At 46.7% G+C, this 24,271-nt stretch overlaps 1 protein-coding gene across 1 annotated transcript; it reads right to left on the bottom strand.

The window, feature by feature from the left end:
- Window positions 1-1,545: 1,545 nt before the first annotated feature.
- On the bottom strand, window positions 1,546-22,921 carry E2F6 (E2F transcription factor 6). The gene is made up of 7 exons (XM_042982489.1): window positions 22,561-22,921; window positions 14,045-14,099; window positions 10,058-10,274; window positions 8,177-8,332; window positions 6,469-6,583; window positions 3,381-3,528; window positions 1,546-2,781 (listed from the first exon to the last, which is right to left on the bottom strand). Exons 1-7 carry the CDS (start codon window positions 22,666-22,668, stop codon window positions 2,732-2,734), a joined length of 849 nt encoding a protein of 282 aa, XP_042838423.1. The 5' UTR covers window positions 22,669-22,921; the 3' UTR covers window positions 1,546-2,731.
- Between the last annotated feature and the right edge of the window lie 1,350 nt (window positions 22,922-24,271).

The raw sequence follows: 24,271 nt of genomic DNA, 5'->3' as shown, positions 1-24,271 counted from the left end.
ACTTCTCACTCATAGTCCTAAGAGAAATCCTGTTTTTGTCTTAAGGCCCTCAAGCCTCTAGAGGCGCGACCATTCACTCGTGTGACCTTCAGCGTCCAACTCGACACCAGCTGTGACATGCGTCCCTGGTGCCAAACCCCGGGTCCAAAGGGAGGGACAAAAGGCGTCCTTACTGACTCAAGTTTAAAGCCTCCCTCTTGAAAATGGCGTGCTCACACCACAAAGGTCTTCCTCTGCCGAGGTGGAGGGACAATCAGGCAGATGTGCTGTGAGTTCACAAAACGCAAATGCAAAATTAGTACAGAGTGGTAATTTTTTTTCTTCCAGCGAAAATTCAGTTCGTTGGTCAGTGTTTTTGCAAAATCAGTTTGTTTTTAAATTCCTGGGAGTCAGGTTGAACGAAATCAGGTCACTTTTCTTTCCAACCAGCCAAAACATACGGAAACGTACCTAAATACAAGAACTACGAACACGTCAGGTGTGGGCCCTCCACTCTGAGAGCACCTAACACGCGCTGGGAAAACCTAACAGCCACCGAAGAGGGTGGCTACCAAATGCTCTGTAGTGACTGGAGGCGCGAGGGCAGGAAGCGGAAGGAGGGGTTTAAGCCAGGTCCAGAACAAAGACCTAATTCTGGAAAGATAAGAGGACAATCCCAGGCGAAAGGCACAGCAACCAGATCGATTTGGTCCGGGCTGGGGGCTTGTCGAACAAGTAACAAGCTTTGGACAGTAGGCTGGGGCCGGCTGGGAGGCCTTCTACATCACGAGTGTGGACTTCAGTCCGAAGGAAGTAGGGGAACACTCAGGGGTTCTTCAGCCCTGAGCTGGGGGAGCGACACGAAAGTAAGTGGCGGTGTCCTCACAGACAGGCGGGCGGCAGGGCCGTGGGACCAGTTCTGAGGATGCCCGCTTTGGCGGTTGTAAAGATTAGAGACCAAACACCCGAAGACAAAGTGACAAAGAGAGATTCATTTCTAGATCACGCCTCTGGCAGACAAAGGACTTTTGCCTACGTGATCTCAGAATACTTTGTAAAGCACAAGAGTTGTCACATTTCACACGGAAGGAACGAACCTCTGGTTACGAACGGCGGACTTTCGGCAAGGCTTCCCGGGCCACCACCTTCTCCCCGGCCCATCGTTCCTGCTCAGGAGAGGCTTTTTATTCTGCATCTCCTCTTAAGAAGAGGCGTTCGCGGGTCGCTCCTCTGCTCCGGCTCACCCCCTCGTTAGATGGGCTCGTCCAGTCACACGGTACCCGTCTTCGCACACGACCTGACGTCTGCCGAATCGCACCGCAGAGCTCGGAGGTAACTCGATCCCAGCCCTCGGCATTATTTTTCAGTATTTTGATTTGTGACTCCTCTTGAATTATCTTTTTTTTTTTTTTTACACGGTTTTAATTTCAACTTGCTTCAAATCTCTCTCTGAAAGCGAGAGAAGTTTAAAATAGGACTCTGCATGAACGCCGACAAGAATCCTGTACGACAGACGAGTGTTTTCAGACGAATTTTACCACTCACTCACTCACTCAGTGATTTGTTCAAACATTTATTGAGCACTTTTTATGTGCCAGGCATGGTGCAAGGCGCTGGGTATAACAATGATTAAGACAAAGTCCCTCAAGGAGCTCACAGTCTAATGGTAAACTACTGAGTAAACTGAGGCACAGAGTGGTAAATGATTTACCCAATGAGGTAGAAATAGCTAGGTTCTTGGACATGTGGGACTAGAGCTGGAGAGAGGGCAGGGTACAACCAACTCATCAAAAGTAAACCCCTTTGATTGAAAAGCGAGGCTGCATACAGAAACGTTACAAAATCTGCTTGCAAAAAGGTTAAAACAGTTTCCAATTTTCATCATGATTAAATTCATGTCTTGCAAAGAATTAAGCCATTACCTGATAGTATTTCTATACTTGCCCCTAAAGCCTCAGGGCCCGCATTAACCGGCTCACACACACTAACCCTGGAGGAAGCTTGAAATCAAGAAGTATCAGATTTCCATTTCAGCACTGGGAACCATATGGAAACACTTTAATTAAATCCATGATGTTCAAATGTCTAGCATATTTATGATACTTCTACATGTAGAAGTTTGGAAAAAACTTTCCTCTAACCCCCATTCTGAGGATTCTAATAAGTTATCGATACCACAGAAATTAGAGAATTTGTCTGTTACTTTCCATATATACATTATTTTGGCTGTACAAGGGTGGAGAGTTTTACTTAGACATATTACATAAGTCATCTAAACATTATACAGATATATACAGAGACATCACGGTTAGACGCCTGTGTATACTCATCCAAGAGCTAATTGCAGACATGAACCCGCGTAAGGCAATTTCCTGCGTGATAATGACACATGATCCTTGAAGGGAAGGGCAGAGTCCACAAAGCACGGTCTGCTTCAGGCCCGACCGCCTTTCTCAGGGATACTCTCCGTGACGGAAGAGTATTATTCAGAGTATTATTTCAGTAGGCAGGGTGTCTATTTCACTGACAAAAAGCAGTGAATAATTATAAAGAGAGTTGTTTTCAAATGCAGAAACCGGAATTACCAGTAAACCTAAGCAGTGAACCCCTCAAAGCCACCACTGGCCTTGATGCTGTCTCGGAGAAGCAGAGAACTTCGTGGATGATTTATTGCTCTGAGAATCGAATCCGATGCATGATTCATCCACACGGGATGCTCCCCAAAACTCCATACACGCATCTGCAAATGCTGTCAGTTGCTCACTTCAAGTAATGCTTCACTTTGTTGTGGAGGCTTTTCTTCTGAAAAGTAACAAACACGGAAGAAATTCTCCTGAGCGAGGGTCTGAAAGGCGGACAGGTAAGCGAACACGCACTTCAAGCGCTTAAAAGAACCCTGAAGAGCCCTGGCCAACAGCCACACCGTTCTGTCAATGGCAGAGGCTCCTGTTGTAAGTCTCCCCAGAGTCGAGCGAGGGCGCACGTGCACCCGCCAGCACCTGTCAGGACGGAGACGGCTTCTCTACCCAGAGGCCGCGCCGGGAGGCACCACCACGGGACCCACCAGATTCTAAGTTTTCGAGATCAAAACTGCACAGCATAACTCTGTTTTTGTTAGAAACTGGCTAAACTACCTTGTCGTTTAACAGTCTGAATTACCTTGTAATTCTTTAACTCGTGTTTTCGTGGCTAGAAAGAGTAAAAATATCCGTAAGGCCATAATATGCATTTGTAACAATATACTAAAAATCATATGTATATACATGAATTTAAGATTCTAAGGATTTTTTACATACACATATATATATTTGTATATACAAATATACAAATTTGTTTTGTATGGTTTTGTAAAAAGCCATCAGAATCTTCAATTTTCCTCATCACGCGCTTGGTATACTTACCTTTATCGGGGTGTTCTGGATGTTTGTTTTTAGATGAAGAGGTGCCCGCTCCTTCAGACACTTTATTACCCGAATGATCGTGTTCCACCTCACATAAATAAACATCGATGGGTCCTTTGGTGCTTCTTATGTGTACTGTGATAGAGTCCTGGTAAAATATAAATAAAACACCATAGAGAAGACATGTCAGGATGTCTGCTCACTGATTGTATTTTTTCACCCACTAGAACTGCAAAAGTTTCAATTCAAGGGATGTTGCTGAAAATTTAAATGAGGGTGGTTTTCATTCTATCGTATATTTGAGAAAACCACGGACGTGGCCAATTCAAGGGATATTGCTGAAAATTTAAACGCGGGTGGTTTCCTTTCTATCGTATATTTGAGAAAACCACGTACGTGGCTTTAGTCACTTCAGTGTTGGCCAATAAGCCACCGGCCAGCTCACGGAGCTGAAACAGCGACTCGATGGGAGTCATGATGTGACTACTTCAGCACTCAACAGCCCATTTTTCTCTACTCAAGGACTTGACCCCTTCTAGGAGTCGGTCCCTGAGGGCCCACGATCAGTGTCTGGATAACAGAGAAATCTAAAATACCCTGTAGTCTCAAATAAGAAGGGTGTGTTCAGATTTTTTGACCCCTGAGAGGTACTGAGTTAACTGAAAGGGCCGTTCTTTCGTCCATGTGAAAAAAATGAGATCCTGACAAAACGTACCTTAGTGACTTAAAAAATGTTTAAAAAGTACTGCATATAAAGGACTATTAATTATGATTATTCACATCTTTTGGCTTTGGATTTTTCAATTTACTCAGGATTAGTTAGTTTTTCTGTAAGGTATCAGGAAATAGGGGCTTCTACTGAGAGTTATGCTAAATCATCATCTTTGTGTGTGTGCCAGGACCCCGAAATGAACCAATTTATGCCAAAATCTTAAGGAACGGTTCCAGTTATACATGATTCCTTTGCTGTTTTGACTGGAAGAGGGTTCAACTGTGACAGAGTCCGTTCTCTTCCCCTTTCACGCGGGGAGGCCCGGGCTTGGCACAGACACCGGGGCCCCCTCCTGCCCCACAAACCTCACTGTGATCTCCTAATAGGGCTCGGTGAGATGCGGTCTATCAGAGGGGCTTCTTGGTACCAGACATGTAGGCCAGAGAAAGTACACGTGTGCTCAGGCTCTAGATCGCCAGGCCAGGTCTGGTTTGAACGGTATTATTTCACACAACTCAAAAAATATCTCTAAACAAAAGAAACTGTGACGTTGTTCGGAACTGGCAGCCAGCCGAGGACTTCCTGCTCCACCAAATCAGAGCTGACAAACGTTTTCCGTGAAGGGGCTTGTGGGCCATACGATCCCTGTGTCACAACTACACAACTCTGCCATCACAGACTGAAAGCGGCCAGAGACAAGATATCTAAACAAACGGGCAGGTGGCTGTGTCCCAATAAGACTCTGCCTCAAAGCCAGCGAGCCAGATCTGACCTGAAGCCCAACCACCCTGGCACCAGCTCCCCAGCTCTCGCCCTGGATCTCTGCGGGCGGCGGGCTCCCCTGCACGCAGTGTGCTCCTGTCTACTGCTCCCGCTCTTGCCCGACCGCGGAGCAGGGCTGCCCAGAGGGCCCACGCTCCTCAGCCTTCAAACTGGACTCTCAGTCTTGGGCGGGATCAAAAAACCCAGCAAAATCTGGCAAATACGGCCTGAGGCAGCTCGTAGTGCGGGGGGGGGGGGGGGGGGGGGGGGAGAACCAAAACCCTGTCAGTCACTGCCGAATGGACTATCATGTCCCTGGGTAAGGATGTGTTGAAAGATTAGTGGTTATTTAAAAAAAGTTTGAACATCTCTCAAACGACTCCTATTAAACACAAATGTTGCTTAGGAGACTTGGATTATATCCACATCTAGATAAAATAATGAGGAGGCGTCACCAAGGAGTCACAATTTGAGTGTGACTAGGTTAAAGGCTGTCCCCTGACTTATAATACACTGTCAAGTAACAACATGGCGCTCACTCGGACAGTGGTTGGTGGGGATGAAAGGACAGATGAGTGGTAAGAACATTCTTCACTGTGAGGGAGGGAAGCCCCTATAGCAACGCAGAGCGGTCACTATGAGCACCGATGGGCCTACAGGCTGTCAGACCTTGATGATCTGTCCCAAGAATGGCCAACTTCCTTGGTCCTGATTCCATCCTTACCAAGCAACCTTCTGATGACAATTATCTTTCAATATAAACTTTCCTGCAAGGGAAAGAGTGTGCTAAGCAGCTGGCGGCTGATAAGCATCTTTTCATTTATACGGCAATATTACATTTCATATTAAATGTGCCACTTAGGGGGCGCCTGGGGGGCTCAGTCAAATGTCCGACTCCGGCTCGGGTCATGATCTCACGGTTCGTGGGTTCGAGCCCCGCGTCGGGCTCTGTGCTGACGGCTCGGAGCCCGGAGCCTGCTTCCCATTCTGCGTCTCCCTCTCTCTCTGCCCCTCCCCTGCTCATGCTCTGTCTTTCTCTCTCAAAAATAAACAGTGAAAAACAATTTTAACAAAATTAAATGTACCACTTAGCGTTCCTGTTTATTCTTTCTTTAGTCTTTCATGAGCTTGGTCAGAGTGAACTTCTAGAGCCTTGACCGACACCCAATCTGGCACTTCAGCAACGGGGCCAATTCTTGGAGATTCCTCTAGCAGGCATTACAATAGGTTATAGCATACTGTGGCACAGTAGGGGCACTACAGCGCGTTATGGTATAGGAAGAGCACACGGACAGAACAAGGGTCAAGAACACACTCTGGAGACAAACCATCTGGGTTTGAATGCCGGCCCTGTCGCTTACTGTGTGACCATGAGAAAGTTAATCTTTCTGCGCTTCAGATTCCTCCCCTGTCAGAGGATCGTGATCACGACTGCTGCCTTTGTGGCGTTACGCAAAACAAGCTAAAACGTGCAAAGGGCCTCAAGCGACGTCAGATGTACAACTACCGCGCACATGATGCTTGGGAAGATATTACGACTGCAACACAGCAGCCTGAACAGTTGACCTGCCCCCATTCTTTACAAGGTCTTCTTAAACATGCAGGGATACCTACTTCTCTGGGAGCGGGGACATCCAATCTGGTTTCTGCCGGAGCTTTCACTGCGATAACAATCTGTTCGTGGAAGGCTTGGATGCTGTGAATATCTTGATACGTCACGTACGCTAGTGTAAACGTCAGTCAAGGGTCTCTAAGCAGAATGCTACTTACGGAGGAGATAACTGATCTCTGATAATACACGAATATAAGTGTCATGTTAGAATCTCTGTAGTTTTTATGGGATACAAACTCACGATTAAGGAAAGCAATTAGTAGAAAATCATTTCATATATAACTCTTACTACTTCATAAACAATTCTTCAGACTTTACAAAATGTTTTACAATATGTATAGCTCAAAGAATTCCTTTAAAGCCTGCCGTCGTGACTACGGTGACAATTTCTGGACAAACTGTCCACATACACGTAACACACACACACACAAAAACCTCAGGTGAAGGTATTTAACTGCTCCCTGCCCCCAATTCCCTCTTCGATGCTAGATCTAACTATGAGAACGTTTGGGGAAAAAATACTCAATTTTGATGAGACTCTCCAAAAATGCAAGGTGGAAAAAAAATCTGTAAAAAAGAAAAAAAAAAAAAAAAAGTGGCATCAATCTGGGGAATGTGTGTTCCGGGACTACCATGTACTCATGGGATTTGCCACATCCCAAATCATCTTCCATCTCACTATGTGAATGTTTTTCTTCTTGTTTTACTGGGTTGTTGAAATGTTACCGATTAAGTGACTTACTGCATTTCCCCAACTTTTTTTTTTTTTTTTTTTGCTTACTTCACAGACTTTCTGATTAGGTAGAGGAACAGCATTTATTTCCCTTGTGATAACTGTACCGTGAAAATAGGTTTTAACTGATGCAGAGTGTGAGTAAACTCAAAGCATGAAGCAGCTGGGAACCAGTGGCGCCTCACAAAGGTGCAGTGAAAACAGAGCAGTAGGTGGGCCTGGGAGACCCACAAGACCGCCACCAAAGACAAGTCGGCCCCGCTGGTCCCACGTAGCTACACTGGGCTCTGTGGACCCGAATGGCAGCTGCCGTTTCATCCACTGCCATTTCAATGGCAATGTCACCGTTTCAGAAATAAACCTCAGTGGGGTGCCTGGATGGCTCAGTCAGACAGAACTCGTCCGACTTCGGCTCAGGTCACGATCTCGCAGTCCGTGGGTTCGAGCCCCGCGTCGGGCTCTGTGCCGACAGCTCGGAGCCTGGAGCCTCTTTCGGATTCTGTGTCTCCCTCCCTCTGTCCCACCCCCACTTGCGCTCCGTCTCTCAAAAATGAATACGTATTAATTAAAAAAAACGAAAAGAAACCTCGGTTAACAAATTAGGGAAAACCTGAATTTCACAAAAGCCCGTTTCACAAAAGAGAGTTTGCTATCTTTACAGCATTCTGACTAAAAAACGAAGCAAGGACGTGTCACTGTTTGAATTTGATGTGCAAACGTGAACCTTGGTACACGGTCTCAATGTAGCATTTGACCTGAACAAACGCCACACGAGAGAGGAAAAGGCAATATTGTTCTGTGTGTGCTTGAGGCTATATTCCTAACTCTTTGGTTACTTCCAGATTTCTAAAGGTCTCGTTTTGTATCCTGAGTATATGAATTAAATTCCCAGGCTGGCCCTACTGTTTAAAGTAACCTCTGCCTTGGAAGGGGAATTTTTTTTTTTTTTTTTTTTAAAGGACAGCGTTAAAGGATATCTTTCGTTTTCTTTGTCGTCTGTTAACTCGAACAACTGCTGGGCACAGTCCTTAATCAGCTCGTCCAGAGCATCTTCCACTGCCGATAAGTCAGAAAGCTCCTCCTGCAGCTTCTTCTGTTGAGGCACCGCCCCAAAATTGCTAAGGTCAGACCCTCTTTAAGAGAAAGGTGTTTAAAAAAATAACAATAATGACAGGACAAAAACAAACAAAAAACTCCCCGTGAGCCACCTCCAGGAGACGAAGACACAAGTTAGGTTACTGGACCTTCTCCCGATGTTGACATCAGGCGTTTCCCAAAGCGACGGACAAAACCAGCTACTTCGCTCCACTCCTGACCTCCCTGTACTCCAGACAACCGTCATTCTTCGCGGAGCTACACTGCTTTCTGTCCCCGTTCCGGTCTCTTACACAGGGACCCGAGGAGACCCAAGGGACCGGCAGAACTCTACGGAGACCGAGTGGCGGGCAAGGCGGACGAAGCACACCGAGCACCGCCCGAGAGTCAACGAGACCCAGGTTAGGTCCCGGCTCTAGCACTGACAGCAGGACTTTTGAGAAGTTGTAACCTTTTAGTCCCCTGATGACAAACAAGGGGTTCTGACTAAAATGACAGCTCCTCTGATAAAATTGAGGATTCTCCCTAATGTGCATCTTCTATCTGGTTCGAGCTGAATATAAGATTGTATGCATTATTCTTAAAAGATGTATTTTCTTTACTTATTACTGTCTACCTTATCGCAGTGGTTACGATCTGACCCGAGCAACGGATACTCATTGTTTTTCTTCTTCATGAAAAATAATGAGGAAAAAGGCTGTTACTACTTTACCTTTTGCTTGCTACTTTTCAAATCTGATTGCAATTAGCGATCCGGAATGCAATCTGATATTAACCCCTAAGGTGTTATTTATGTTATTTAGCAAACACGTTCAGATTAGAATTCAATCTGCATTTCTGTATTGCTGAAAAAAATAACTTCCTTTATGAACCCCTTTCCTCTATCAGCAAAGTTCACTATTTAAAACCATTTCATGATCTTTGTTGGGACATCTGTCATTGCCTGAAATGAAACGTATTTATGTGCACTTCGAAGCTGGAACTGTCTCTTACTCTTCCAAAATATTTGCCCGTCAGAAGTATTAACAGCTTTCTTCTCACGCACACACACATCCACATCCACGTGTGTATTACAGCTTTCTTCTCGTGCACGTATGCACACACACGCCCACGTGTGTATCTACGTCTATGCCATAGGCTTTTTCTCCACGGGATCTTCCTCATCAAAAATAAAGTCTTTAGCCAATTGCCTTTTAGACATGGTCCACTGATTTTTATTTTTACATTCAGGACAGTGTGGATCCATAGTCTATCAGACTCATAACCACCTGGGGTAATTAAGAAGGAAGATGAGATTCCCACCTTCCCCCAGAACAAATGAATTACAACTCTTGGAGCAGGAAGCCTCTGAGCGTTTATTACATTACATTGTCTTACGACGACCTTAGCGAATTTCTTCCTGATAGCAATAACCAATTGGAAAAAAATTTCCTAAACAATCAGATGTTTAAGACCTTCTTATGATCTTGAAAAGCAAGTCTTAAAACCGATTATTATTCCATTTAACTTTTCCATAACACCAGAATGATATCCTAGATCTATGGCTTTTATTCAGTCCTAAGTAGGAAAAAAAATACTTCTGTACCTTGTGCGACAACAAATGAACAAAATTTTTATAGAATCTTTTTCTAGCAAGAAGCCATATCTTACTTTGTTTTGTCCTGTCAAAACACTACAAATACTAGTTTGTTTCAAACCTGGGTATTGTCACTTAAGGAGAAGGAAAAAAAAAAAAAAGCATGAAAAGTTCAAAACCAACTCACATCCATCGAATATGGTTCTTAGACTTTTTTTCAACCAGATCGATTCCATCTAAGACATTGGTGATGTCATATACTCTTCGTTTCCGCACCCCCAGTTTCGTGGCGACCTTGTTTAAGTCGAGAATCCCCCCAGGAGCCGATCTGACAAGATCCATAAATTTTCGAGTTAAATAAACCAGAGATACATCAAAACGAGGTCTCTTCACTTTTAGAGCTTCTGGGAAACAAAACAAACAAATTTGTAAAATTCTCTATAGCATTTCTTTCTCAGCTCATTAAAAAAAAAAATAATTTATCTCCTCAGTAAGCATAGACACCCATCGAAATTCTACACACTGAACACATCATAGCTGATTTTTATGAACTAGATTTCTCACACCAGCTCAAAATGTATCAGCCTATGCCAAGTAAGCAAATGCTTTAGACTTAACAGAGTATCTGAAATATGGAGCCAGGTCCTCTGGACACGGGAATCTGTAGGGGTCTGCGGCCTCTTCTCAAACATAAAGCGGAGAGTTTGCATTTGTACCTACACCACTCTCAGGAACAGGATTAGAATTTTTTTAAGTTCATTTTGAGAGAGAGAGAGGGCACGAGCAGGGGAGCGGTATGGCGGAGGGGAGAGAGAGAGAAAATCCCAAGCAGGCTCTGCACTGTGAGCGCAGAACCCAACACGGGGCTCGAACTCAAACTGTGAGATCGTGAGCCGAGCCGAGATTAAGAGATGGAAGCTTAACCGACTGAGCCACCCAGGCGCCCCAAGAAGTTCTTTATAAAAGCAAAGGCAGAGGCTTGGCTTTTTCTCTTTAATACTTAAAATGTTCCTGTACGTGTCACAGTGTAACCCTGATGGAAGTTTCTGTAAGAGCTCAAACTGGTCTTCCATTAGAACAATTAAGACATATCTTGAGGAAAAGCAAAAGTCTTCAAACTGATTATTATTCCATTTTTAAATATTCACTAGCCTATGTTAACAGGTAAGCAAATAAAGGGGGGAAAATGTCTTTAATTCCCTCCATCCCTCACCTACCGTGATTTTGGTTTTTCATACATGCCCGGCCCCCTCCACACACAGACATACACCTATCTGTCAATATGTATATGTGACTTTTAAAAACAAAAGAACAGACTATCCTCTAGCATGTTGTTTTAACTCAACATCGTGAACATCGTCGCTTGTCAACAAATATATTTCAACGTTATTCTGAAGGGCTGCGTGATAGTTCACTTCATGGAGTATTTGCTACGCTTACTCCGATACTGGAAATTCCAACTGTCTCCAACTTTGCTGTTTTGCCCAATACTTCAATAAATCTCCCTGCAGCTAAATTTCTGTCTGCATCTTTGTCTCCTTCCGGTAAGTTCTGCGGTTTGGAACTGATGGGTAAAAGGGTACTTTAAGGCGTGTGAACATGTGCTGTTACACCTGCTAGCCTACCGATTTCACACAGTGCATGAGGGCCTCAGCACTGAGCATTACGTTCCTTTCATCTTTCCCTAATTTGATACTAAAAAACAAGTTCTTAATAGTTTGGTGTGCAGAGTAAATAGTTTCAGGAATCACGGAGCTGCCCTTTTGGGGTGGAGAACATGATCTCTCCTTTCTGCTACTTTCACAGCATACAATGACCAGTACGCTTCAGAAGAAATATTCATGCTATCTTCAATCGGAAATTCCCGTGTTCAGAATCTCTACAATGTCACATTCAGTTTCAAGGCTGTTGGGGGTTACTCCAAGAACAGAAGTATGTATTTTATAATACACATGTCTTCTCTGTGGAGACCACTCCTACGCTTCGGATTAAATGGGATTAGGGAGGAATGAAAATTTCATTTAAATTAGAAGTCATAATTCTACCAAAACCCATTGAAGACTACAAAAGAGAAATTCTAACTTTATTAGGGTTTTTTTTTTAATGTTGATTTATTTGTTCTGAGAGGCAGCGAACAAGCACGAGTTGGGGAGAGGTGGAGAGAGGGAGAGAGAGAATCCCAAGGAGGCTCCGTGTTCAGTGCAAAGCCCAATACGGGGCTCGATCCCACGACTGTGAGATCGTGACCTGAGCCCAAATCAAGAGTCGGCTGCTTGGCTAACTGAGCCACCCAGGCGCTCGAGAAATTCTAACTTCAGAAAGCATAAATCTAATCACCCTCATTACTAACAAAACATGGTCTTACAAGCTCAGGATAAGTACACTGCCACCGTGTTAGTCACTTTAGAGAGAACAGATGTTAACTGAAAACCTAGAATATGATAGTTGCTGGAAGAACATAAACATGACTTGAAAAGGTCTTCAAACTGAAGATGTTCCCTAGTCTATTAAGGAACTCGATCACAACTTCCTGAGGTCCGTGCTAAGAGAGGCGTCCAAGCTGCCTGAGAAGACGAGACAAAACCTAACCGGCACGGGAAGGAAGGAAGTCCTCACGAAGGGGGTGTGTGGGCAGAGGACACGAACGTGAAGAGATGGGTGTCTCCCCTCTTGACAGAGGGCAAGGGGCTTAATGAGACAGAGGAAACAGCACGTGGAAAGACAGAGCTGTGTCTGAGGACAGGTGTATGGAGGGAACCCCCAGCAGGCAGAGCTTCAGCGATGGGTGAGGGCGGCAGCTGGAGGCCCAGGCCGCCCGTGGGGCAAGAGACAACGCGCAAGGGCCCCGTCTTTCCACCTGGCCGCTCTCCACGGCCTCGCTCCTCTTAAGGATCTGAGGTGGCTTATAAATTTAACACAAATAAGTAAAATGAAATACACGAGGAGTCGGAGTTTTCTCTGTATGTAACAGAACATCGTGGAAGAATTCCGGTTGAGGGAGGTCCCGATCCCATTTCTGTGTTAGGAAAATCACACCGGCAGCAGTGTGGAAGAGCCTATGGGCAGACAACCTACTCAGGACGCTATCCCACCACATCAGGCAGGGAGAGACGGAGAGTCTACGCTAGAAGCAGGGGTCTAGCCCCGTGCTTACAACTAGAGGCGAAGTCAGAGAGGTGGGGAATTGAATCCCAACTGAGCAAGTCCTTTGACCTCTCTGGGCCTCAGTTTACTCAACTATAAAAAACGTGAAACAATCCACGCTTACACTTTAAAGGGTTGTAGTGATAATCCATGCAAAGAGCTTACCACAGCTCGTACCGTACGAGCTCGACATGTGTTAGATGTCACCGTGAGGTGGTGCTGTGGGCCGGACGGAGGACACGCTTCACAGGTAAAACAGACCAACTACAGGTGAGATTGTGGCAGGGGCCGAGGAGAAGTTAGGGCTGATATTAAGATTTATCTGGGATCTATGCACTGTCCATCCATCGCGGTTAGGACCAAAATTAAGAGAAAATCAGGGGTGGGGCGTTCTACAGTTATAATTTCCAGAAGGATAGGGAACTAGAGCAATGGGCACTTCGCCTCCTTTAACTGACTCCGCGCCCTGGTCCGTGGCAGAGGTGGGAGACAGCAAAGGGAGTCCCAGGAATCTGGAGGGCAAAAGACTGGTTCTCCTGACTGTGGTCAATGGCCTTCAATTCTGCTGACGGCGACACGTAATCGCTCTCACAGAACTTCCAGAAAACACCCTTAAACATAGACCATTCATTCATTCAGAGCATATGTATGCAGGGGAGGCGCAGAGAGAGACAGGAGACAGAGAATCCCAAGCAGGATCCACACTGTCAGCACAGAGCCCGATGCTGGGTTCGATCTTATGAACTGTGAGGTCATGACCTGAGCTGAAATCAAGAGTTGGACGCTCAACCCACTGAGCCACCCAGGCACCCCGGACCATTCCAATTTTAAAATGCATTTCCCTAAGCAGCAAAGAATAAACTCACATTTGTTTACACTACTCAGCCCACAAGCTCACAAGTGTTTGCTGAAAATCAATGTACAAATACATTTTCAGTTTTGAATCAACTTATGTACGTTTAAAATAAATCATTTAAACCATATGAAGTTCAAACTACAAAACCTAAAACCTATTTAGGAATCAACTTACTTCTCATGGACACATACTGTACATTATCTTCTAAGTTAATCCTTATTTTTGATGGCTGGAAAAAGGAAAACACAGAAATGTAAATTAGTAATTTAAAAACAATGATGCGAATGAAAAAAATGCAAATGAACAGCATTTACTGGAAAATATAGAGGTTTTTATTCTCCCTGGGGTGATGATTTGGATGCGAGAAAAGCACTCTTCCTTCTAAGCTGTCACCACCCTAACTGTACTCATGACTGGCAGGGTTCATGGAGTTAAGCTTCTGACGCTGCACGGGCTTCGGTAAGTATGGACATTAAGTAGTTACAGAACGGGTGGAGGAGAAATACGAATGAGAAATTATTACTGAATAGGCATTACTCTAGCATCTGTATCAGGTACTGAGAATAAAAAGGAATACGAAGATGATTAGGACACGGTCTCTGATGCTGGAAAGCTCAGCAGAGGTGCAGAATAGGTCTAAACCAGGCAATGCTCACCCCTTGCTATCTAAGTGTAAGCGGCTCCAAAAAATTTGCTCACAAGCTTTCACAGGTGGCCATGCATTTCCACTATAATTAATGTAAAAACAGCAGCATTTATTTCCTTAATTAAAAATTATTGGGGCGCCTGGGTGGCTCAGTCGGTTAAGCGTCCGACTTCAGCCAGGTCACGATCTCGCGGTCCGTGAGTTCGAACCCCGCGTCAGGCTCTGGGCTGACGGCTCGGAGCCTGGAGCCTGTTTCCGATTCTGTGTCTCCCTCTCTCTCTGCCCCTCCCCCGTTCATGCTCTGTCTCTCTCTGTCCCAAAAATAAATTAAAAACGTTGAAAAAAAAATTTAAAAAAAAATTATTTATTCTTTTTCTTTTTTTTTAGTTTATTTATTTTGAGAGAGAGTGAGCACGCACGCATGGGAGGGGCAGAGAGAGAGGGAGACAGACAGAATCCCAAGCAGGCTCCATGCTTAGCTTGGAGCCCAACTTGGGGGCTCAATCCCATGGCCCTGGGATCACGACCCGAGCCAAAATTAAGAGTTGAACGCTCAACCAAATGAGTCACCCAGGCGCCCCCAGCAGCGTTTCTAATAATGGAAAACAACGTATGCCACATAACTAGAAACCTTGGTGTTAGACTAATTAAAAAAAACCGCTTCTTTTAAATTCTTCAAACAACCAGGAAATGAGTACTAGTTCTGCTACCAATGACTATCATCTTATCAGGTGTCTAGAAGCTATGAAAGTTTACGTAAACTGCTAGTAAAACATTTGCCACGCGCTTAGAAACTGTTTTTGCAAAAAAAATAAAACATTTAGATAAAGCCATGTAAACAAAAACCTGTATTAGCCTCATGCTTACAACAAACTACGATGACGAGAGGAGCCTCCAGACAGGCCGTGATCAGGTTCGGCTCTTGTCAAGTGGAAAAACTCGCCCCCAAACTGGCTGTAGCAAAACTGGCATAAGAGAAGAATCAACAGGAATACTGTGGATGCACCCGGAGAGGGATATCAGAGAAGCATTCACAAGGAAGGGGATCCCCAGCTGGGCCTTGAAGGACAAGCCAGATTCTGCCTGAACCTGTGGGAGCTTCCCGAAGGAGGGAAAAGATAGGACTGATTCCTAGTGCAAGAAATGAAATGAACCCAAAGTACGAAAATACAAATCGCATGGCACCTTTTGCACACCGACCCGTGTGGCTGGTGCAAGACTGACTTGACACGGAAGTCGGAAGGGCAGGCGGAACCACCCTCGACACGGACACGGAAGTCACGCTAAGGAGTGTGCGCTAAGGAGTCACGGCAGTGAGGACGCCCGGCAGATTTCTGAATGAGAACGTGACATACCCCAGCTCACGGTGTAGGGGTGGAAGCACGGTGGCAACACAGCAAAAAGACTGGGGGGTGAGGAAGCCTAAAGGCAAGGTGGACGGACGGCTCAGAAGCTCTTTGTCTGCCTCAGCATTAAGGACCAATCTTTGCCACGACGATCTCCCTGCCATTTAGGACAAGATTATAGCATCTACCAGCAAGTGAACCTTGTATGGACTAACTCTACTGACAGAGAATTCTGCTAGAAGATGAACTCAGCTGTTAGGATTTCAGGGAAAACGCAGACCTGCTGGGCTGTGCAAAACCAGAGTTGGGAAGGCCCGTCTCGGGGGCGGGCCTGGGCCTGACGAGCCCCGCTAAACAACAGCAGTGATTTGCAAACACGGTGCCCACCGCTGAGACGCTGACGGGCAGTCCTAGTAAAGGACACAGATGAATGTGACCCACAGTCATTGCTATTTTTACATTTAACCCTTCTGCTAAAAGTGTACGTGGCAAGATTCTTAAACGACAAATAACCCGTCTTCATCACACTGCTTTGCAACATATAAACAAATACCCTAAACTCTTCTACATTCCTAAGAGAGTACGCAGGAAACACAGAAAGGGCTAACGCCACTGCGCTCGCGGGTGCCGTGCCACAAATAGACCGCTGCTCTTAATTGAGAGTAGCAAGGCCAAGGCCTACGTACGAGTACTTGACGGCATCCTAATTGGCTCTCTCGGTATCTGCTTGCCACAGATTTCAGAAGGGCCTCTTCTCTGCTCCCTTCTCTCTCGTCCTCTTGTCGAGACGGCTGCCGTTCCCAGGCTGGCACAGGGATAATGCCTCAATCGGGCACAGCAGCGGGAGCGAGGACAGCTCTCCTCACCACACGTGCAGCGGCACCACCTGGTCTACGCCGAGATCTGCAGGAGAGCAGACTCCAACGGCAGCCATTGTTTCTTCCTTTTGACTACGAAAACACGATCTCTTTACCTTGGAGGAATCACAACAGTATCACAGCCCCTTGGGGCAGACATCCTAGACGTATAGACCCGACAGGTGTACAATTTCGGAGACTTCCAAAGCGTCCACGGTGACGACACGTTCATCTCCTTCACATTCAAAATAGTTCTTGGCTTAAGACTGGCTTCAGGACTACCAGTCACATGACTTCGTAGACACTGAGAGATGCCAGTCTTTATCCGAAACGCAGCGTGTTGATGGAATTTTACTGTCCATTTTCCAAGCTGCTGTGAAGATTAAAGGAAATCCCGTAAACTGTGAAATCCTCGGCGAGCCTAAGACACTATTACCCTTCTGCGTTTTGAAGCGGAACAGTGCCTGGCACATGTGAGCACTTGGCAAATGTTTGCTAACATCTGAAGTTGAAAGGGTACCTCGTCACAGAGGACTTCAACTGGTAAGTAACTCAGAGCCCTGAGACAGTGAGTATGTAAGACACGGGACACAGGGTGAAGACACGCTCTTCCGCACCCCATTAATACAGATCCCCGAGAGATGCTGGGGTGCCCTTTGCTGTTTCCTAATACAACATGTGTCACCTGGCTACCCCAGCAGCTACTCCAACTTTGGTCAACGGTTTTCAGTAAGGAGGCCAGGAGCTTTTCTGGGAGTAGAAGGGACTTGATAGGACTCCTTTTGAAGTGGCTTTAAAATCAGCATGAACGTTTCCTCACAGAAAAGTTGGTGAGCTATTTTAAAAAAAAAAAAAAAAAAAAAAAAAGGAACTGAAATGCCACCCCTGCACTTGACCCCGCGTTACTGGAGTCCCTCGGTGCAGAGCAGTGCGCCTCGGCCCCGGACGGAGACCGGCGACGCTCTACTCTCTTGTGCGGACCCAAGTGCGGACCCGGGAACGGAAACAGGGCTGGAGTGGAGGGGGCTCCCCCTCAAGGTCAGGAACAACGGAGCCCCTCTCAACAGGGGACTGTCCCAGCTCCTCTCAGGGATACCCGTTTTCTTTTTCTGTTGAAATAATCTCAGCCTTCGTACAAGATGCAGAAGAATTGCTACATCCCCTTCATCCAAATCCCCCAGGTGTTCACGTTTTACTACATTCGCTTCACCGCTTTTTCCTCTGTGGACACACGACATTTTTCCTTGAATCAACTGGGACCAAAGTGCAGACCCTCAGACAACCCCGTGTGTATCTCAAGGATATTCTCTTACACGGCCACCGTACAGTCACCGAAGTCTGTTCAAACTGAACAGTTTTGAAAGAAACTGTCGGCAGAACCCTGGGCGCCGCGGTGAAGGTTCCAAAGGAGGCGAGGACTGCGCCGTCAGACGCCGGAAGGGAGACCTTGGTTGTTACGCGAAGACGGGACGCTCACCGTCCACCGCACTTCCGCGGGAAGCAGATGCTAACGGATGCGCGTAATCTGAGATTTCCCTACAACGGAGGCAAATCTGGCACCTGTCTCTCCCTGCAGCGCACAGAATGAGAGAGAGAGAAATCGAGGAAAGGACTGTTAAACGAAAAGGAGCCAGGACTTAAAGCCTTTAAAAATTCTCAGCTTCTCCAGAAGCTCAGAGTAAGAAATGACTTCTGAGAAAGACCAAATCAAAGGCATAAAGAAGAAGGTGAGGGTGTGACTGCACAGCTTGGGGGTAAGACGCCCAGTAGATCAAAGCGGGCGCCTCACAGCACTGCACAGTCACATAAAAGGCCTTGACGGAGATGAAGGACGAGCCCCACACATCCTCCAGATCGAAGCCGGGGCCTCTCGGAAGGCCCGGGGCACCGTCCATCAGCCATTCGAGCAGGAGCTCGAGCTAGAGGAGGGTTTATCCTGAAGAAAGGTGGGACTTGTGTCCGCTGGGTGAGCCGCAACAGGATTCACAGGAGGTCCACGCCGTGTCTGAGAGAACCGTATCAGCGAAAACACCGTCAGCTTGGACTAAAAGGGACACAGAATGTTTAAATCGAAAAGAGGTGACTCAACACCCCAAATTCTACTGCCAGGAAGCAGGCCGAAAAAGTCACTCTGTTACAAATAGGCATTTCCTTTCATGAGGAAGAAAGGAAGACACACACAGTGGAACCAACAGCCCAGAGAGTCGAGCTGGGAGCAGAGAGAATTGCTCCCAGGCCCTGGAACCTAACCAAGAAATTCCTAACGTTTCCCAAGCTGACTTTCAGAATTGCTCCGGACCAGTTACCTTCCCCTGTGACTCCCGTCTCCTCCCCTGGGAACAGGAAGGTCTGCGGCAGCTACCCGGTCTGTCCCAGCAGTGTGGGCTGGGTGTGGAGGGAGGAGGGTCGGACGACGGTCTCTTTAGTTTCCCTGGCCTGGAGACCCGGAGAAGCAGGACTGAGCTGGGTTTCAGGAACTGGATTCTTCTTTTATTCTGTGAGCAGAAAACCTGTTCTTGTAAGGCTCAGAGTGTCCCGGATTAGGCCAGCGGGAGCCTTTGCAAAGTGGTTCCTGTGCAGGGCACTTACTCTGGACCTTTCCAGCGTCCTTATGGTGGCAGTCCTCCCATCCCTGCGGGACGAAGCTGCCCAGGCCACAGCACAGACCGCGGCTTCCGGTTCTGCCCCACCGTGGGCTGAACCACGTCTCCGTTCCTCTAAGGAAGTCTCTCTGAGAGCTCACTCTCGGGTAATCTCCCTGAGGGATGACTGGGGACAGCTCAGTGGTAGTCACATGCCAAGAACTTTCCCTTTCAATCCTCACACAGTTTCTGTGCCCCATTTGTTGACTGAATACCCAGGCTGGGAAGCGAATGGAGAAGGCAGAGGCCGCCAAACTTGAAAGATCAGCACGACCGATCTGGGTGCACACAGCTCTCTAGGAAGCGGGAGCTCCTGACAGGCAAGTCAGAACATCCGAGGCTGTTTTACCAGTACTTCAAGTCCCACATCTGAAGACTACGCAGGAAATTATAATTTGAGATCGCAAAGGACAAAGAAAAGAGAAAAGGTCATTTTAGGGACTAAAATCTTAAGCATTGCCTCTAAATTGGTTAAGAATTTCTCTATACAGATGCCTCTTTGTACCGATTGCCTATTTGGGGGAGCCCTACTCCTTTAAGAGCTCTTGGGAAACAGACCATTAAACAAGGGGTTTGCATTCACCTCACTCATTCGATTTTCCCTTACTTTTCAATGCGCAGACTAAGTTCCACCTCCAACCAACCCTACCTTCTCCCTTCTCTAAATTCCAACAGTTTTTCAAGCCATTTACCTGGGGAACATCACTCAGATACATAATAACTAATTTTTGCATAGCTATATAGTTTGTTAAATACTTCCAGTCACTAGGCAGTTAAAAAACAATGAGGTAGTTGTTTACAATCAGAAAAATAAACACACATTCAAACATTTAAGTACCTACTTCATCCATCCAAGAACTATTTACCAAATCCTTTTGTGAGAGGCACCACACCGCTGTGTATAAAATGGACAGAGTCACTGAACTCAGGGACCTAAGAGCCATACTTTGCAAAGACAGGGTAGGCACAGGGTGCTTTAGGAGCACAAAAGGAGTGCCTAACCTGGTCTTGAGACATCACGAAAGGCTTCAGACGAGGGACCTCTACATCTAGACCTGAAAACCAGGGCAGGTAACAAGAAAAAGTAAGTTTTGGAAGGGGGAGTATGTACATGTGGGAATCCAAAAGAATACGGAAATTTGGAAATCTAGTAACTACCAGCAGTTCAAAGAAGATGACACCAGGAACTTTATTATATTAAGAAGTTTCTACTCTATTCTGAGAGCACTAGGGAACCATGATTGGTTAGGCCAAACAACATGATCAGAAGCATGCTTTAAAGACCATTATAGACAGTTACTGTGTGGAGAACATATAGAAAAGTCTGGGGGGCTAGACCAGAAGCAGGAAAACATTGCAACAATCTTAAAGATAGATGGGTACAGGCGGCAACTATTGCTGATTAGTTTCATTAGATCGGGAGGGGAGAGGGGGTCAGTTTGGAAAAGGGAAAAGGCAAGGATGATGCCTAAAAGATGCTAGTTTGGACAATATGGTGGGTGTGGCACCATTTATGAAGATGCGACACAGCAACGTTGTTGCCTGCTTAGGCCAAGATGATCATGAATTCAACGCTGGATAGGAGTTTGAAATCTAAGTAGAGCCGTCGAGTAGACAGTTGGAAAACTCTGAGCTGAATTGATAGATTTGGGAGTCATTAGGATGCGGCAACCAAAACTACCAAAGTAGATAAGAATATCTAAGACTTCAAGGGATGTGTGTATCTTCTGCTATTAAATACGAAATTAAGTGGTCTTTCGATGGGGAGAGTTGTATCAAATTCTCAAAGGGGAAGACCCGCCAATAGAGATGGTAATAAAGAATGGACCAGAAATCCTAGGAGGGGTGAATGACGTCCCACACGAAGAATGAATGCGTAGGGAGGGTAGAAGAAAACCCCAAATAACACGGGCATGTAAGGAACGTGGAGAAGAAGAGGAGTTTGCAGGGGAGCACAGGAGAGACCAGATGACTACATCTGGAGCACCGCGAGCAGGTTGCATCAAAGAAGCGACTCAAAGAGAGTTTCCAACAAAAGCAAGACATCCGTTGGTCGTGTCAAAACTACAGAGATAAGGAGTCAGACATCTGCTGGAACTGACAAGGTTGTTGGCAACCTTGGTTAGAACAGTCTTAGAGCTGTGCTCAGGGCAGAGCACCCCCTCCCCGGTGGTAATAACAGTGAGCAGTGGACACAGGGAATCCAAACAGTTTTTTGGAAAAGTTTGGAGGGAAGATACAGTAGGTGAAAGGGCAACTACAATGAAGTCTCTTTTGAGATGGGGAAATATTTAGGACGCAGTTTAAGTACGTAGTCAAGAATTCATCATCACGGGTCGGACATGGTGAGGTTAAATCCAGGCTTTCCCAGGCACGATCTAATCACTGGCAAGTCGCTTAACATCTCCAAGTCTATTTTGACAAACGGAGAACAAGAATAGTAATGTCTCGGGACTGCTGTGAAGAATTAAATGAGACTATGCTCACAAACTATTTTTGAGGACTGAGTCACCATGAGGATTGGGCTTAATATTAACTTCAGCAAACATTTAGCCATTACGGGAAGAAACAAGCAGAGAAGTTGAAAACACGGGGAGAAACAGAAAGTGATGAATTCATCAACGCCTCTGAGAACCAAGGATAATATACTGCTTGTAGCCTAGAGCAAGAATAGAGGAAATTAACCTTACGCAGGGAGGGAGCACAAGCTTCCTTAATTTGCTGAATGGGCAGCTGCGGGGTGGGAAACGTAGTGTGCACAAGGTTTTAAATGGCCGCAGTTAAGAGACTGGGAGAGGAGAAGGAAGAAAAAAAACCAAACACGTTGCAGAAATATAGCAAGGATCCAGTGCTGGTAGAAAAACAGGGCTTTACAACGCGATGCTGGGCAATATTCTCCAAAAGCGCTGCGCAGCCCCGAGGTAACAGCCAGTAAAGACTGACGACACGTTTGGGAGCAAGTGTTGAATGGGAAGGCGAGAGAGTTCACGTGAATCACCGACCAGCCTGCGGGAAAGCCGGGGAGACCGACGAGCAGCCAGGAACCCGGCCCAGAGGGAACTCACGACCCAGACGACTGTGGGTCCGGCTTCCCCGCGAAACGAGAGCAGGCGGCCGGGCCTGGGACCCGCCCCCGCCCCACCCCGCGCCGCGCCAGGGCCCCCGGCGCTCCGGGCACGAGCCACCCCCGGGGGCTTACCAGCAGGCCCTCCACGTTGATGGGGTCGCGGCACCGGCGGCGCACCGTCTCCTCCGCCGGGTCCACCAGCAGGCTGGGCAGTTTCCGCGCCGGCCGCTGCTGACTCATGCTGCCCAGCCGGCCGCCCCTCGCCTCGCACCCCGCGAGCTCTCCCGCCTTCTCCCGCTCCGGCCGGGCGCCGCCCCCAACGCGCCGGTTCCCGGAGGCCGAGCACGAACCGGGCCCGCAGCTTGCTCGGAGGCGCCGCTGCCTACGCCGGCCCGCGAACGAACGCGCCACTGCCCCACGACCTGGGGAGCTACGGAGCAGGCCGGAGGAGAGCAGGGCGGCCCACGGTTCTCAGGACTCCAGGCCCGCCATCTTCCCGCATGCGCAGTGCGCCGCCCCCAGTGCGCATGCCTGCCGCGGCCGGAGCGCTCCCAGGCCCTAACCCTCTCCCGCGGCCGGAGCTCGGGAAAGCCCGGACGCGAAATCCACGGAGAGGATGGCAAGGGGGAGGAAGAGGTGGAGCGGGAATTTCACAAGAAGGGAACGGGGCCAGAGAAGAGAGGCCGCGGGTGTGTGTGTTTGGGGGCGGGGGGAAACGCAGTTGTGGACACATTGTTGAAGCTTCTGAGCGCACGGATGTTCATTTAATCTTGAGCTTCCTCTGCACACCCCGGGCACTTGCCCCGTGTTGATGCTTAGTAAATGGTAACCAGACCGTGGTGCAATTGTCTACTTACGAGCGTCTTTCTTTTTCTTTTTCTTTCTTTCTTTCTTTCTTTCTTTCTTTCTTTCTTTCTTTCTTTCTTCTTTCTTTTCCTTTCTTTCTTTCTTTCTTTCTCTTTCTTTCTTTCTTTCTTCTCTCTTTCTTTTCTTTTTTATTGTTTCCTTTCTTTCATCTGATGAATAAATAAATGATTATCTGTCGTGTCAGACATCGTGGTGGGCACAGGAGATATCCATCGGAGTTTGGCACAGACTCAATCTCGTCTTCCGATGGAGGAACCAGATAAACAGAACATTTAAAACATTTAAAGTGTAAAGCTGGAGTCAGAAAACGTGTTTTCGAATACCGGCTTCTCTCCTTATTCAGTTTACAAGATCCTAAAACGTGCCTCAGTTTCCTCATTTGTTAAATGGGAATAATGACAGTAAGTTTGTTGTGAAATGGATTAACTTACTTAGAACAAGGACAAACACATATTTGGGATAAAAAGGCAAGGCAGTGTGGTTCAGCACAGGGTAGAGGGCAGCCCCTGAGCCTCATGGTAGTTAGACCCCCGGGGGTTTCTACCCAGCCTGAGGGGGGGGGGGGAGGAGGGCAAGGCAGGCTTCCAGAGGAAGTTGGCTCCCCACTAGATTGTAAACTCCTCCAGGCAGAGGCATTCTATAATCTTTGTATGACCAGCATCTAGCACAATGTGTGGCAAATAAATAGTAAGAGCTCAGTAAATGTTTGCTAAATGAATAGCTTGAAATAAAGAATAACATAAGGGCTAAGTGTCTAAAAGATTGGATTTTGTTGCAGAATGGAGAATTTCCCAGAGTGGTTAAAACATGCCTTTATACCCACCAGAGTCCCTGAGAAGGCAAGTCCTGGAGACCAGAAATAAATGTTTTTCATAAAAAGACATAAGCCAGCATTTGCTATATGTTCGGCGTTCTGCTAAATGTTCTGCATGCATTTTCGCATGTAAAGCTTATATCAAAACTGAAAGTTGTTTTC

The sequence above is a fragment of the Panthera tigris genome, chromosome A3 (assembly GCF_018350195.1).
Source record: "Panthera tigris isolate Pti1 chromosome A3, P.tigris_Pti1_mat1.1, whole genome shotgun sequence".
Classification (NCBI taxonomy): Eukaryota; Metazoa; Chordata; class Mammalia; order Carnivora; family Felidae; genus Panthera; species Panthera tigris.
Note: the sequence above shows the minus strand (reverse complement) of the source record. Positions and strands in the feature narration are given on the sequence as shown.

Excerpts from the sequence above, each read along its gene's own strand:
- E2F6 (XM_042982489.1), bottom strand. The coding sequence starts at position 22,668 with ATGAGTCAGCAGCGGCCGGCGCGGAAACTGCCCAGCCTGCTGGTGGAC. Across the intron at positions 8,333-10,057 it reads AAGAACCATATTCGATGGAT|AGGGTCTGACCTTAGCAATT; the intron begins GTGAGTTGGTTT and ends TTTCTCTTAAAG. Across the intron at positions 2,782-3,380 it reads TCCAGAACACCCCGATAAAG|AAGAAAAGCCTCCACAACAA; the intron begins GTAAGTATACCA and ends GTTACTTTTCAG.